General features: G+C 32.1%; 1 protein-coding gene across 1 annotated transcript; it reads right to left on the bottom strand.

Moving 5' to 3' along the window:
- Positions 1–6,309: 6,309 nt before the first annotated feature.
- On the bottom strand, positions 6,310–7,428 carry LOC111615661 (dolichyl-diphosphooligosaccharide--protein glycosyltransferase subunit stt-3-like). Its single transcript, XM_023357094.1, has 5 exons — positions 7,382–7,428; positions 6,977–7,091; positions 6,748–6,857; positions 6,594–6,682; positions 6,310–6,525 (listed from the first exon to the last, which is right to left on the bottom strand). Exons 1-5 carry the CDS (start codon positions 7,426–7,428, stop codon positions 6,404–6,406), a joined length of 483 nt encoding a protein of 160 aa, XP_023212862.1. The 3' UTR covers positions 6,310–6,403.
- Between the last annotated feature and the right edge of the window lie 8,535 nt (positions 7,429–15,963).

Raw genomic sequence — 15,963 nt, 5'->3', positions numbered from 1 at the left:
TTGTACTCTATTATATTATTTTAAATCGAGTAATATATAAATATTTTTCTTGCAAATCTTAATATGAATTGTCCATGAAAAATCATAAGGATTCGGATTTGATTCGAGCCGGGATTCAACAAGGTATTACTAAAAGGGATTTTAGAAATATATTAAACTCGAAACTATAATGAAGTAGTTTTAAGTATACAGTAATTAAAACAATCATGAATCAAAGAAAATGTATGACTCAGAGTTATTTGCATTTTGTGCCATCACGCAAAGAAATTTCGATTTCTCAAAATTATTTTATGGCATCGTATCCTGATAAATGCCACAAGCAAAGAGAAAGAAAAGTAAATTATTAGTAAATAAACTAGATAAGTATTTTGTACAACATGTACAAGCGAGAATCGGAGATGTTGCTCTTCATTTCGAGGAACATCTTTGAATCTGAAAAATTTTCATTACAGAGATAGTAATTCACTATAGAAATACGTTGATTCTTTCAAAACTGTATGAGAAATATTATACTTCAACTGTTCGGCCGTCGATTACGAAATTCCAATCGTGCTATCCAATGATCATTTGAAATTTTCACCGTATAATTATGTAGAGGTAATATTTTACACAATACATCTTAATGTATTGTGTAAAATATAGTGTAATTGACAGTGGCGTACCGTGGGGAGGGCGGCAGGGGCGGCCCGCCCCGGGCGGCACTTTTTAGGGGGCGGCAAAATTACGTCTTAGGGGCGGCAAAGCGAAACCTGTTGACCTTTTTTTTTGCTTGTACGATTCATTCGTGTTAATATCCACCGCTAATATCCAATATAGCTATTTTGAACAGGTCGCTGCACTACCTCCGAAATTTTCATTGCTTGTTCTGTGACAAACTGAATTTTGGTCTTATAAATTGAAATACCTAAAGGGGCGCCGGAATTTTCCTCCGCCCCGGGCGGCTGACACCCACGGTACACCACTGTTCTCCTGATTTATTCCTAGCTGACTACTTCCTCTTTCTCAAATTGAAATTGAAGCTGAAGAAGAATTGTTATTATGATGTGAAGCAAATCCAAATCAACATGACAAAGAAATTGAAGAGCATTGCAGTTCCAGACTATTAGAGTGTCCTGAACAGGCCGAAGCGCCATGTAAAGCATTGTGTATAGCTGGAAGGAATGTATCTTGAAGAATAAATTGAGATATTGATTAAATAAAGGCTTTTTGTGTTTTTTTTAAAAGTCAAGTCCTAAAACTTTATAGCCATACTGTGTATAATGTATTTATTGTTATTTGTGTATGTTATTTTTATTCTGAGAATTCAAGGACTTTCACAAACACATTACAAAATCCCATGGAGTTGGAGGACTACAGTTTAAGAAAAATTGCATTACCTTGACCTGGGTACTAAAATTTTTAGTGTTCCTACTGATTACTTGTATATTTTTGCAAAATATTTGTATCCATAGCTAACTATATTTGATGTATGCTATTAAAAGCTTCTAACTAGGTTCCTACATACAAATCAATTTTTTTTTCTATTTTATCTGAAAAACAAGTAAAACAATGAAACTGTATTTGGGACAAGACTGTCTCGAAGGCGGAATCACTTTGATGCTGAAGGCAGGTCTCATTCTCCTATCTTCTTTGATATCGCTGCTTTTGGGTGAAATCGTTCAAACTTCGCCAGCCACAACCACGAAATTGTCCATGATGCATCTTCAATGAAATGAACCTATCTAATCTCAAAATTTCTCTCCGTTGCGTGTCGGTCCAGGGCAAATTTTTGTTGATGCGTAACGAAAAGTTCCCATTTTTGAAAGAAATAATCGTGGCTATTGTATCGTCCANAAATAATTTAAGATTTATATAATTATATTTATTATATTATTTTTTCCTCGTATTTTAGTGTATAAGAGGGTTTTATTATAAGCAATTGTTATAGTTATAATGTAATATAGAACCAAATAATGAAGAAATAAACTAATGATACGATTTTAATTGGTTGCTTCTCCGACAAAAACAAAATCATGTAGCAATTATTAATCTTGCAAAAAAAATTATTTTTTACAACATAATTTATATTAAAAAACAATTTTATAATAATAAAATATTATATTATAATTTATTTTTCATTCTGATCATTAGTTTGGTTTAAAATTAATTTAAATAAATAAACTACAGTTTATTTTATTTTTATAATTTTCTTCTTATTATATAATCTAAGTAAAAATTGTAGTTATATACACTAATATAACTTTTTTATATAATATAATATTATACAGAAATATATTCTTAAATCGATTATAAATAATGACAATAGAAAAATAGTTAATGGAGTGTTACAGCTTGTAGAATTGAAGTTCAGAAATGGATGCAATGTATAATAAAACTTTAAGAATTAAATTTTACACTGGCTCTTTATAATCACCCTGTTTTATAACTACATTAGAATAGACTTGACTCAAAATGGAGTCGATCAGCATGAGCGGCGGCTTATGCATCAATTACAGTTAAGCGTTTTTTGAAGATACTACTGTTAATATTTGGATTTTAAGTACATTTTAATTGTAATTTTGTACTCTATTATATTATTTTAAATCGAGTAATATATAAATATTTTTCTTGCAAATCTTAATATGAATTGTCCATGAAAAATCATAAGGATTCGGATTTGATTCGAGCCGGGATTCAACAAGGTATTACTAAAAGGGATTTTAGAAATATATTAAACTCGAAACTATAATGAAGTAGTTTTAAGTATACAGTAATTAAAACAATCATGAATCAAAGAAAATGTATGACTCAGAGTTATTTGCATTTTGTGCCATCACGCAAAGAAATTTCGATTTCTCAAAATTATTTTATGGCATCGTATCCTGATAAATGCCACAAGCAAAGAGAAAGAAAAGTAAATTATTAGTAAATAAACTAGATAAGTATTTTGTACAACATGTACAAGCGAGAATCGGAGATGTTGCTCTTCATTTCGAGGAACATCTTTGAATCTGAAAAATTTTCATTACAGAGATAGTAATTCACTATAGAAATACGTTGATTCTTTCAAAACTGTATGAGAAATATTATACTTCAACTGTTCGGCCGTCGATTACGAAATTCCAATCGTGCTATCCAATGATCATTTGAAATTTTCACCGTATAATTATGTAGAGGTAATATTTTACACAATACATCTTAATGTATTGTGTAAAATATAGTGTAATTGACAGTGGCGTACCGTGGGGAGGGCGGCAGGGGCGGCCCGCCCCGGGCGGCACTTTTTAGGGGGCGGCAAAATTACGTCTTAGGGGCGGCAAAGCGAAACCTGTTGACCTTTTTTTTTGCTTGTACGATTCATTCGTGTTAATATCCACCGCTAATATCCAATATAGCTATTTTGAACAGGTCGCTGCACTACCTCCGAAATTTTCATTGCTTGTTCTGTGACAAACTGAATTTTGGTCTTATAAATTGAAATACCTAAAGGGGCGCCGGAATTTTCCTCCGCCCCGGGCGGCTGACACCCACGGTACACCACTGTTCTCCTGATTTATTCCTAGCTGACTACTTCCTCTTTCTCAAATTGAAATTGAAGCTGAAGAAGAATTGTTATTATGATGTGAAGCAAATCCAAATCAACATGACAAAGAAATTGAAGAGCATTGCAGTTCCAGACTATTAGAGTGTCCTGAACAGGCCGAAGCGCCATGTAAAGCATTGTGTATAGCTGGAAGGAATGTATCTTGAAGAATAAATTGAGATATTGATTAAATAAAGGCTTTTTGTGTTTTTTTTAAAAGTCAAGTCCTAAAACTTTATAGCCATACTGTGTATAATGTATTTATTGTTATTTGTGTATGTTATTTTTATTCTGAGAATTCAAGGACTTTCACAAACACATTACAAAATCCCATGGAGTTGGAGGACTACAGTTTAAGAAAAATTGCATTACCTTGACCTGGGTACTAAAATTTTTAGTGTTCCTACTGATTACTTGTATATTTTTGCAAAATATTTGTATCCATAGCTAACTATATTTGATGTATGCTATTAAAAGCTTCTAACTAGGTTCCTACATACAAATCAATTTTTTTTTCTATTTTATCTGAAAAACAAGTAAAACAATGAAACTGTATTTGGGACAAGACTGTCTCGAAGGCGGAATCACTTTGATGCTGAAGGCAGGTCTCATTCTCCTATCTTCTTTGATATCGCTGCTTTTGGGTGAAATCGTTCAAACTTCGCCAGCCACAACCACGAAATTGTCCATGATGCATCTTCAATGAAATGAACCTATCTAATCTCAAAATTTCTCTCCGTTGCGTGTCGGTCCAGGGCAAATTTTTGTTGATGCGTAACGAAAAGTTCCCATTTTTGAAAGAAATAATCGTGGCTATTGTATCGTCCATCCAAAATTATTTTTTTATTTTGCACAAACAATATACAGTTTAACCCAATTATAATGTCATCAAATGTAATGACAACCCTAATATAACGTCAAATTTTTATCGGTCTACGATTTTACTATACTAGATAATGTTAAAGAAAACCACTTGTAACGACATAAAACTGTTTTAATGTCATATTTGAAGCACTCCCAAATTTACAAAATTAGATTACAAATTTTATTTAACATAGAAGAAATTACGTGCTCAGTCCTAAGGTCAGAGTTCACTTCTTAGAATGACTGTGGGTGGTACTCTCCCCCACCTGACTTCGGTGGGGTGAGGTACCTGTTTTGTCTGTAGAAGAGGGTCGCCATTTTATATTTTATTTTGACTCATTATCGGTCCCCCGACTACTTACAAGTCTGGATTTTCTTATGCGCAAATGATTTGGGCACCTAATACTATGTGCCAAAAATCAACTCTCGACATGTACTCCTTCATACCTCTATGCTGGTAAGAAAATCAGGCAGTATGATTTTATAAACAAGACATAGTCTTGTCAATAAAGTATGGTCAGCAGATTGTAAAAACACTTTCAAGGAACTACTGACCAGTTTCAAAATCCTGAAACTAACTGATTTGAGATTACAATAATTATAACTTAAAAATTCAGGGAGGATATTTTAGATATAAACTTTTTATGAAATTTTATACAATGAAATCACCATTAAACAGACACTCTTGAATAGCAGACACCTCTACTTAAAGGACATTTTTACAATCCCCAGACCCTAAAAACACAACATATATTCACCTCTAGGGTAGATACACTAAACAAACAGACACTGTTATCCATAACCTACCCTTACAAAAGCATAAAGTCCCGCCTTCAATATTCTGAAATAATTAATTACGTACAAAATATTTTAAAACTAAAACAAAGAATCAGTTCAAATATTTTTTTAAAAAAAGAATTTTGACCATAGGCATCGAATAAAGACAGGCTAAAAATAGGAATAGAGAAGGAGGGCAAATTGTAAAAAGCCAAATAATATTTATTGTGTGTTAGAGAAGACTAATCTAGTTAAGTTGTCAATCACCATTTATTGTCATACATATTAATGTTATTAAACTTGTCTTATTGTTGGAATTAAGCTTATGATGCCGAGAAACTGTAAACTTTTCTGAAGTTTTTCATTATTTGACAAGAACTGTAGTACAGTAGTAATGAAAAAGAATCAGTTTTAAGGTTAAGACAACAGCATTTATTTGGTAAAGTTCAAAGATTATGTTACAAAGGTAATTTGCTGACCACTTTAAAGTGTAGGAAGGTATTCAGTTTTATGGAATTTATGATCTTAACAGCTTTGTGGTGACTAAAGAATTTTTAACACATTATGTTTTGAAAAAAACAAATGTCCAAAAAATTACATCTACTTGATAACTACAAAGCAGACAAATCATTATATTGTTTTCATTAGTTGTTTAGATTATAAATGACATCATGAATGCAAGAATATTGAATACATTTCTTATCCCTTGAAATGACTAGCAAATTGCCTTCATAACTCGACATTCAAACTCTCATTGCCTAAACCCTTCTGTTCACAATAACAGTTTCATTTTTCTTTTTTGTTACTTCCACTCAGGTCATTTTGATGAATTAATAATTAATCAATCTTTTATTGTAATTTTTATGTCCATTTATTAAAATATCATATACAATCTGTTATTTGGAACTCAATTAAAATGTGATTCTTACAGCTGAAAAGATTAATATAAATAATATATTGCACATATGTTTNTTCATTAGAATTATTAATTTTAAATTATAAAAAATAAAAACTGTAATCCTAAAAGTAAACACATCATTAGGTGATGTATTAATCATATATAAGGCTATAATTAAATATTACGAACCATTTCTTTATATAGATATTTTATGCATTCCTGATTATTTATGTATCTTGTGTTCTATTTAGTATAGTTTAATTAATTGGCTTGTTCTAACTATTTCTGATAATGCAAAGTAACTATATATATATATGACATAATTCAGTACTTACCCAAAGATAATAGGTTAACATAAGTGCAAAGATTGCAATTCCTTCATTATCATAGCTTCCAGCAACAGAGCGACTGATATAGCCTGGCACTAAATAATCAAATCACATTTTAATATTTTGTAAATATTATTGTAAAAATGAATAGATAATTCATTACCTATAGCTATGAAACAGGCAGCAAACAATCCTGCACCTTCATTCCACAATTCTTTAGTTAAAAAGTATGTTGCTAATGCAGTCATTCCACTAATAAATATAAGCAGAGTTTAGAATCTTTTGTACTGCAAATTTAAAAGTAAAAAAAAAACTACCTGAAAATTGGAGCTAGAAACACACAAATGTCTCTTATATGTACTGGTGTGTTTAAAAGATTGAGAATGTAATGAATAGAGCCTGATGTAATCATTAATCCTGGATATACCTGTTAACATAAAACAATTTACTAAAATGTATATTAAATACATTACTCTATTTTCAAAAATTATTATATATTGTAAATGCTGAGACATCTAGAAATTTGAGCACTGTTTTTGTACTTACCGTCCCTCCAACAATTCTTCCCAATGGATACCATGCTCTTTCATCGAACCAATTCAGAAAATTATAAAAGCCACGTTTTACCATGTAATGCGTAGCACGATAATTAAACCTAAGTATATAAAAAAGTATTATAAAGTAAATTTGAACAAAATTGATTATTATATGTAAATGTTCAAATAATCAATAGTATATTAATAATGTACTGGATTTAAAAAAATCTACTGTGGTTGATATCTGTGAAAAATAATTTTTAACACAAAATTAAAGGTATCAATAGAATAAAAATGTGTGTTAAATAATGAATTAAAACAAAACAAATGTTTGCAAAGTCCTCTGTATTGAAGAAGAAGAACGCCAGTTACAGGCAGTGAAGTTGGGGAATTTATTATTAGATAATTCACTTACCTGATTATAGAATCGAAACCATAGTGATGCCTAATAACAATAGACATGGACCATGCATTTGAAAGATTAGATCACCAGTTTATGACGAACGTACTAAAAAATTAGATTTAGGAGAAAAAGTAATTAAAACCATCGAGACTTGCTACACAAAAATGAGTAGCACAGTACTATTAGACAGATGTTTCAGTGACTTAACAGACATAAACAAGTCAGTCAGACAAGGGTGCCCCCTGTCCATGCTACTTTTCGTAACTGCAATAGACACACTAATCAGAACAATAAAAGAAGACAAACACATAGAATGTCTGCAAGTTCCTGGAAGTAGAACTGTAACAAAGGTAATAGCGCATGCAGACGACTTAACCTGCATTTGTACCATCAAAAAAAGTATAAGACGACTAGCTCAGTTACTGCAACACTTCAAAACAATATCAGGATTAAAGGTCAACATCTGAAAGATGGTCGAAATCAAATTAGGTGGCTGGCGAAAGATACCAATATATCCGCACAACCAAATCAAATGGAAAACCGAAGCAAAAATTCTGGGTATTCCTTTCAGTGAGGTTAAAGAAACCTTAAAAAAAATTTGTCCCGATAATCGAATAATGTAAATAGTAAAAACATCAACCTGAGAGGGAAAGCCTTAATATTTAATACACAAATTTGCTGCAAGATCCCATTTATGGCAAATTTTATCCCAATTTCCCACAATGTAATTAAAAAAAAATTGAATCATTAGGCTTTAAAACATTAATATGGAATAACAAACCAGACAAATTAAAAAGACACATAATGGTTAACAAAATACAGGACTGAGGAATAAACATGACCCATCTGGAGACAAAAATTAAAGCTCAAATTCTCAATCATTTAAAAGAACTAATTCTGGGAGACAATAAGCTGTGAACACTAAGCCACATACTGGATAGGAATGAAATTACAAAATAGCAATAAATCCTTAAACTCAAATCTAAGAGCGAGAAGCTGGATACCATCATCCTTCTATCAGGAAGCATCCAAAATATTTACAGAATTCATAAATGGGCAGACAGACACAGACTGGGAGAAAAGTAATACCAAGTCCCTCTACCACCCCTTAAGCCCATAACCCGAGTTATCTCGGGCAAGTTACACAGCGTTACATAAAATGCGGTCCTTAAGGCCATTTTGAATTTTTTTTTTTTGAATTTTTGGAATGTTTTTTAAGTCTCCAAATTTTTTCAAAATTTTTTCCCATGCAAAAAAATTTTATCGCGATTTTAATTTTTAATGCGCACAATTTACGCTTAATTGCTTTTTAATAGTTTTTTAATGGGAGTTTGATAACAAATTTAATTCATCATTCTAAAGTTGCAGAGCACGAATTTTCCTTCGGTAAAGTTATTTAAAGCTACTTTCTGATGTCAAAAACGACCTCTGATAGTTTTTTAATTTTTTTAATTAATAGATTTTATTATATATACGTTTAATTAAGTCAGGGGTCAGAAATCGCAATAAAAATTTTAATTTTTTAAAAATATTTTAAAATATACAGCCAGCTAGTATTCACCCTACTATAAACCCATCGCCTCCCAAGACTTCTATGAGAATGTCCCAGGAAATACAACTCCAGCTGTGTAAACAATGACTTATCAGTGTCAAATTTCACAGAAAGACGAGACAAACGAAAATAAAATTTGAAGCTTTTTCTTCAAAATTAACGCATTTCTTTCATTTTTTTTTCATTTTTAAGTATTTTTAAGTATTTTTTATGTTTAATTACATTAATATCAAAAATGTCTTCGTACGTAACGGGTTAAATAGAATAAAAGAAGAACCACATATTATAAAAAAGTATATTATACACTGTCCCAATTCAAGGTACTGGAGGTGCTTGAGAATTTTAAAGCATATATGCTTTAAAAATTTCAAGCACCTCCAGTATTTTGAGTTGGTAAGTGTTTGCCATTGTTCTAATCAATGTGTAGCTTGTTGTAAATCACATTCAATTTCAACAGCACCTGCATATGTTGAGGGCATTGGTTTGCCTCCCTTTACATTAGCTTTGTGCTCCATTATGCTCTTTCTGAGGGACCTCATGATAGAATCTATATAGATTAAGTCTCTCTGGAACTGTTCATCTCTTAGTATCCTATAGACAACCGGCACTCTGCTGGAGTCGATCAGATCTTTCTCATTTCTAAGAAGCTTAAACATGTGGGGATTACATCAAGTTAATCAAGTACCCACATACAATGCAATTTCCTTATATATATTATGCATGCGACAATCATAAGCCACAATCCTATGCTGAGAAATAAGTTCTTGTACTGTTGAATTATCAATGCGAGCAGTGGTGATATTCGAAATATTTAACAAAGGGTTCACTGAGAGAAAATTTTTCCTTAACAATTTTTTTTTTGCTCAAATGGTGCATTAGCAACATTAGCACAAAAACTGACCTTAAGATACCCATATAAACAAAAAAGATATATATTACATGCGATGATAAAACTGACATAACTACACAGTAAGTCACAAACACCGACAAACAAAATGGAAGTTTTGTCTAGAAATAAATACAATACTTTTTCTTGCGATATATCTAATAATAGACAGATGTCATCGTCTCTCGAAATACAATATCTTTTTTATTTTGCTGTCGATAGCCTGACACGCGTTCTGCAGCCATCTTGTATTTTCTCACATGCGTGGGATTGTGGGATCTCTCTTATGAGTGGATCTAGTTTCAAGAACTCCCGAGTCAATCGTGATTGAAATGGTCAAGGGAGGTCACACCAAGGTGAACGGGGTATAAGGCTGTAGTTTAGTAGTGTTACAGAGTATAATATGTATATTTTAATATATCTTTTAAAAGAAACAAAACCACTGAGAAACGTTACGTGTGTTTAACAAGGTTTGGAAAACTTTGAAAATGTGAACAATGGGTTTGGCTGAACCTGTGCAAACCCGCTGAATATCACCACTGAAAGCGAGCATCTCTGGGTACGCTGTCTAGTCACATTCCTTTCATTTCCTGTCTGTATGCTAACTGATAGATCAAGCCTTTAGAGTAGCCATGCACAATAGCAATGTCAATGTCTGCAATGCAACTCATCTGTTTTAGTGACTTCAATCCTATACAAATGAGTACGTTCTCTTCATAAGGGCTCTAAAGGCCACTATTTTGTAGTTAAAGGATCATTGGAATTGGCCAGTATATATAACAGAATAAAGTCTTGTTTATGATAGATCTTCATGTCAAAGTTCTTGTCATTGCAAGAAGGTCTATATCAAAGAAATGTGCACTGTTCTCACTAATTCGGTCCAACTGCAAAACCACTCCATATAGGTTGTTGTTCTTAGCTTTCCAAATAATACAAATGTCATCATTGCATTGCTTATAAATAGCAACTTGCAATAGGAATTTAGGAACAACCTTGGCTTCCAATCATCATCTGACCATTTTGTGCAGGCCCCCAGATAATGGGCTACCCATGGGGACTCCTCTCTTTTGCAGGTATATGTTGGTATCCATCATTTAGCAACAGGTGTACAAAGCAAGTGAGATAACTCCAGAATTTGTTGATGATTTCTTGCTTAGCAACTAAAAAAAGGACTGATGGTTTTACCTTTTGTGAAAAGTCGTATTTATTAAATCCTGAAAGATGTTGCTTCAACAACTGAAAAACTAAACAAAAAAATATAAATATGTTCAAATTTGTTTTGATTTATGTCCAGTTAAGAGTAAAAATACCATAAGCTGCATAATTCAGTTGTATTTTAAAGTAATGTATAGTTTAGACCAGGGGGTCACCAAATTACAGCCTGCTAGATCAGTTCATTTGACCTGGCACTGCATTGTACCCACAAATAAACTAAAATATAATTATTTATATGAAAATATCACTAATTGTAGATAAACTTACTATGTAAAAAAATTAAAATAGTGTAAGCAAAAATGACCAAATTCATCCAATCTGAATTTGCACCTGACGACTTTTTGCAACTTTTTGTGTAAGTACTTACAACGAAGTTTCTAAGAAAAGCGATTACAAGTATGCTGCAGCAATCGTCTTTTAACTTGCATTACCATGTTTAAAACTATCTTACTGCTAATGTCACCCACCTTCTTTAATAACTTTTTGGTAAATAAATATGTTGGTTGTCTTTATTTTTTGTGTATTCAGTATATTGTATTAAACAAAATGGTTTTGCGACCCGAACTCATCNTCGTCTTTTAACTTGCATTACCATGTTTAAAACTATCTTACTGCTAATGTCACCCACCTTCTTTAATAACTTTTTGGTAAATAAATATGTTGGTTGTCTTTATTTTTTGTGTATTCAGTATATTGTATTAAACAAAATGGTTTTGCGACCCGAACTCATCATTCTCTCAGTTATCTGGCCTGATGTGAAAAAAGTTTTTCCCTTGTTAGTCTAAACCAGTGATTCCCAAACTTTTTCAATTCACCGCTCCCTTTGTTCCATAAAGTTATACCCAATGCCCCTTAACCAATTTTCTTGTGTGTGAGAAAGGATTGGAAATATTCTTAGGAAAACTTTTCTATAAATATCACACTTTGTGCCCTTACCGTACATTGTTCTCAACATCTGGAAACCATTAAACACAATGTTTCCTCTTATCAGTTTAACAGAGGAAAGGAAACGGCTTTCAGTGACCCCAATTTTGTCTTTGGTCACTGTTCAATATCCTACCTCCAGCACCCCTAGATTTACTCATCGCCCACAAAGGGGGCATTATTGCCCACTTTGAGAAATGCTGGGGTCTTATTCTGGTCACCATCTCTGGTCTCTCGTCTCTCACAAGCCGGTCGCTGATTGGCTAATCATTTGGATTAGCCAATCAGAGACTGTCTTGTGAGAGACGAGTGACGGTGACCAGAATATGACCCCTGGTCTAAACTATGAGTCACCAGCACAACATTGGGGTAACAAATTTGATCAAACTCAGTGAGGATGTAGTGTATCCCAATGACTGACAGTGCCAAACAGTAATGTACACTACTCAAAATTAAAGTTGAAAATTGCACAATCACTTGAGAACTTTAAAATTTCTGTTATTTATATAGAGCTCTTGTTGACTCTGTAGAGCTGTGCCAGGTTAATGATGAGGCAGTTGGTGTTTCAAATCTTGTTGGTATCAACATGATTTTTATTCATTTTTATAAAATTAAAATTTTCACTTTATTCTTGGTATTTTTGAAGTTATATTTATTTAAAATTTATTTTCAAATATTCATGTACAGGGAGGGGCAGAAAGGACAAATGTTTTTGAAATGGCTAGAACTTACCACTAGGTAGAGAGACAGATATGTGGCAGATGGTGTGAAGATAGCGAGGTCTTAGCATTCTATTTACAGTGGAAGGCATGAAACCATGGACGATTGAACATTGTGTGTTTGCACACTATTTTGTCAAGAATAACAAGTCTATCATGGCAGTTCAGTGTGAGTTTCATTATCATTCAATACCAATAGAAGCAAAGTTGTTTCCGCTCATAACACCATCCTAAATTGGGTTAAAGCACTTCGTACACTAGGTACACTAATGAACAAAAGACTTCCAAAAGATGTTGAAAAGAGTGGATGCCAACTTCCAAAAATACCTCCAGAAATGCATCACTGATAACAGACACCACATAAAAAAAGTTGTTTTCCACACTTAATTCTGTAAAATGNCAGTTCTTGACACTCCTCTTTTTAAGCTCCATAATATTATCAGTTTCTTTTTTAAATAAAAAGTTCAGAAAAGCACTTAGAAAAATTCAGAGAACAGAAATCGACTAGCCCACAAAATATTATATAAATGCAAGATCCAGATGAAATTCAAAATTTGGTATTAAAATGTTAATGAATATCCAATGGAATAGTTAAACTTTCACCTTTTGTAAATAAACCCAGACGCAGAACTTAACAAGTGCCCATCCAACAGTCTCGCAAAGACTATAAAAAATTATTTGTCAGAACAGTAAACAAAAAGCTGGAATTACAAGAAAGAGTTTCAAAATTTGGAGGAATACTATCTGATCAGTATCGAGTTGATCATCAATGTTGACGTCTCCTGCGCTCTGAAAGGTTGAATTGTTACCTGAAGACAAGGGAAAATCAATCGGTATTTGTTATTTTCTGTTGCCTTTTTTTATGTTTGTTCAGTAAAGTGCTCGTTGTCCAATCATAAAAGTCTTTTGCAAAAGTGTTCGTTATCCGATTTGTTTGCTATCCGAACTGTTTGTTAACCGATCACCCACTGTATTGGAGAATTTAATTGATGATGTTTCATAAAATGTAATTTTATTGCACTTTTAAGATGAAATTTCTCAGTGTTGCTCTATTAATTGTGAATAATTCTGTATTTTTTTAATAAAATTTTTAATTTGCTGATAAAAATAAACAAACATTGTACAGCTAACATATAAGAATAAATTTTGATGGTATAATTTTCAATTACACAATGACTGTTGTAAGAATAAGTACAGTACATACATGAATATTCAAAATCTCGATGAGAAAATTTCTGGAGTCAAACGAAATTATTGGATTTTTAGAAACCTGGATTATAAAATTTGGTGAAATGGAAATAAAATATCTAGAAAAAGACAATAACGTAATAATTAGTAATGCTCAACGCAAAAATAAGTTTAAACGTGCATCATGTGGAATTCTGTTATTGATAAAAAAAAAAATTAGGTGAAATATTTCTGCAATATATAACAGATTATGCTATTGCTGTTATAATAAAATTAGATGATAATATAAAAATGAGATGGTCTTATACATATTTGGGAGTAATAGGAATATATATACCACCTTCTATGGAGAAGAAACCAATTCTAAATGAAGTGCAAAAAGTTTTGGATAGATGGTCCAACCTCACTCAAATGTGGATAATAGGAGGTGATCTAAATGCACGTATTGGCGAAGTTACCGATACCATATTTTGTCAGACATTTGAAAACTTAGTCAATAACAGATTATCTAAAGATAAAGTATTAAACACAGGAGGAAAAATACTTCTAGATTTTATTAACAATAACCAACTAATAATTCTGAATGGTAGGATGAGGGGTGATACCCCTGCAGAAATTACTTTTGTTTCCCCAAGTGGGAAATCCATAGTGGATTATATTATTTGTTTAGAAGAAATGATAAATTGTTGTAATTATTTAAACGTTCTGGACAACGACCTTGCAGATCACTTTCCAGTTCAGTTGGAGTTAATAAAATATCAAAAANGGCGAGGTATACCTGTACTATACAAACTCACATCTTCCAACAAATATCTTTTGTAGTAACAATTACAGATGATGTGATTTTTTAACAAACATTCATCCTTTCTGCCCCACCCTGTACAATTATCCTTTAATAGCTGGAATTTCTTGAATAAAATCATACAAACACACTTTTCATACTATTCAGCACTAATACACAAAAAAACATTTTTGGCCCGATTTACAGGCCTGCTTCAGGTTAGAAGCCATTCCAAAGATAAAATGGAACAATTCAAATTTTCTATGATATTAAAATAAAAGTTAGTGATGGAAAAGTATGAAAAGGTATGTTTGTATGATTTTATATTCATGTACATATTTAAAGAATAAGATATAAAGAAAATTATTATTATTCAAAACCAATTTTGTTAGTAAAATAGACACTTTTATTAAAATTACTCAATTTTTTTGCTTTTTTTAGAAGCACAACTTTGTGGATGATAATTGTAGAAGCATGTGAAAACAAAGATTTATGCGGTGTATGTATATTGAATAAATGCAGCATTTTTACAATAAGATGATTTACAAACATCACTGGAAAAACAAACTTGAGTTAACATTTACAAGCACTTCTCTGTCATCAACTAATCTGGAAAAGACCATGCATATCATATCATAGATATACATTTGAAAATACAGTGGGTGATGGGTTAACAAACATAATCCGTTCCATGACTTTGTTCATTATCCGAATTGTTCATTATTAACCGATTATCAATTTACCATAGGTTTTTATGGAAACTTGATCCTAATTTGGCCCTTCTTCAGAAAAGGTTGTGCATCCCTGCATATCATATCATAGATATACATTTGAAAATACAGTGGGTGATGGGTTAACAANACTGTATTTAAAGAATAAGATATAAAGAAAATTATTATTATTCAAAACCAATTTTGTTAGTAAAATAGACATTTTTATTAAAATTACTCAATTTTTTTGCTTTTTTTAGAAGCACAACTTTGTGGATGATAATTGTAGAAGCATGTGAAAACAAAGATTTATGCGGTGTATGTATATTGCATTATATTGTATAATGCAGCATTTTTACAATAAGAAGATTTACAAACATCACTGGAAAAACAAACTTGAGTTAACATTTACAAACACTTCTCTGTCATCAACTAATCTGGAAAAGACCATGCATATCACAGGGGTGCACAACCTGCGGCCCGTGGGCCACATACGGCCCCCTATCAATGTTTATGCTGCCCGCGGACAGTACAGGCCAAATCCCTTCTTTCGAAGTTTATAAGTGTAGAACTTTTTCCCTTTCACAAAGTCATTAGCACCCAACTGTTTTATGACTTT

This window comes from Centruroides sculpturatus, unplaced genomic scaffold (assembly GCF_000671375.1).
Source record: "Centruroides sculpturatus isolate CEXI.00-Female unplaced genomic scaffold, Cexi_2.0 scaffold2546, whole genome shotgun sequence".
NCBI classification, from domain to species: Eukaryota; Metazoa; Arthropoda; class Arachnida; order Scorpiones; family Buthidae; genus Centruroides; species Centruroides sculpturatus.
This window is presented reverse-complemented; position numbering and strand designations above follow the sequence as displayed.

What these genes read in the sequence shown, in the direction of transcription:
- LOC111615661 (XM_023357094.1), bottom strand. Translation starts at nt 7,428, where the DNA reads ATGTCTATTGTTATTAGGCATCACTATGGTTTCGATTCTATAATCAG. An exon ending in GAAGAATTGTTGGAGGGACG is followed by an intron (nt 6,858 to 6,976) that starts GTAAGTACAAAA and finishes TTATGTTAACAG; the next exon opens with GTATATCCAGGATTAATGAT. An exon ending in TGCCTGTTTCATAGCTATAG is followed by an intron (nt 6,526 to 6,593) that starts GTAATGAATTAT and finishes TTGATTATTTAG; the next exon opens with TGCCAGGCTATATCAGTCGC.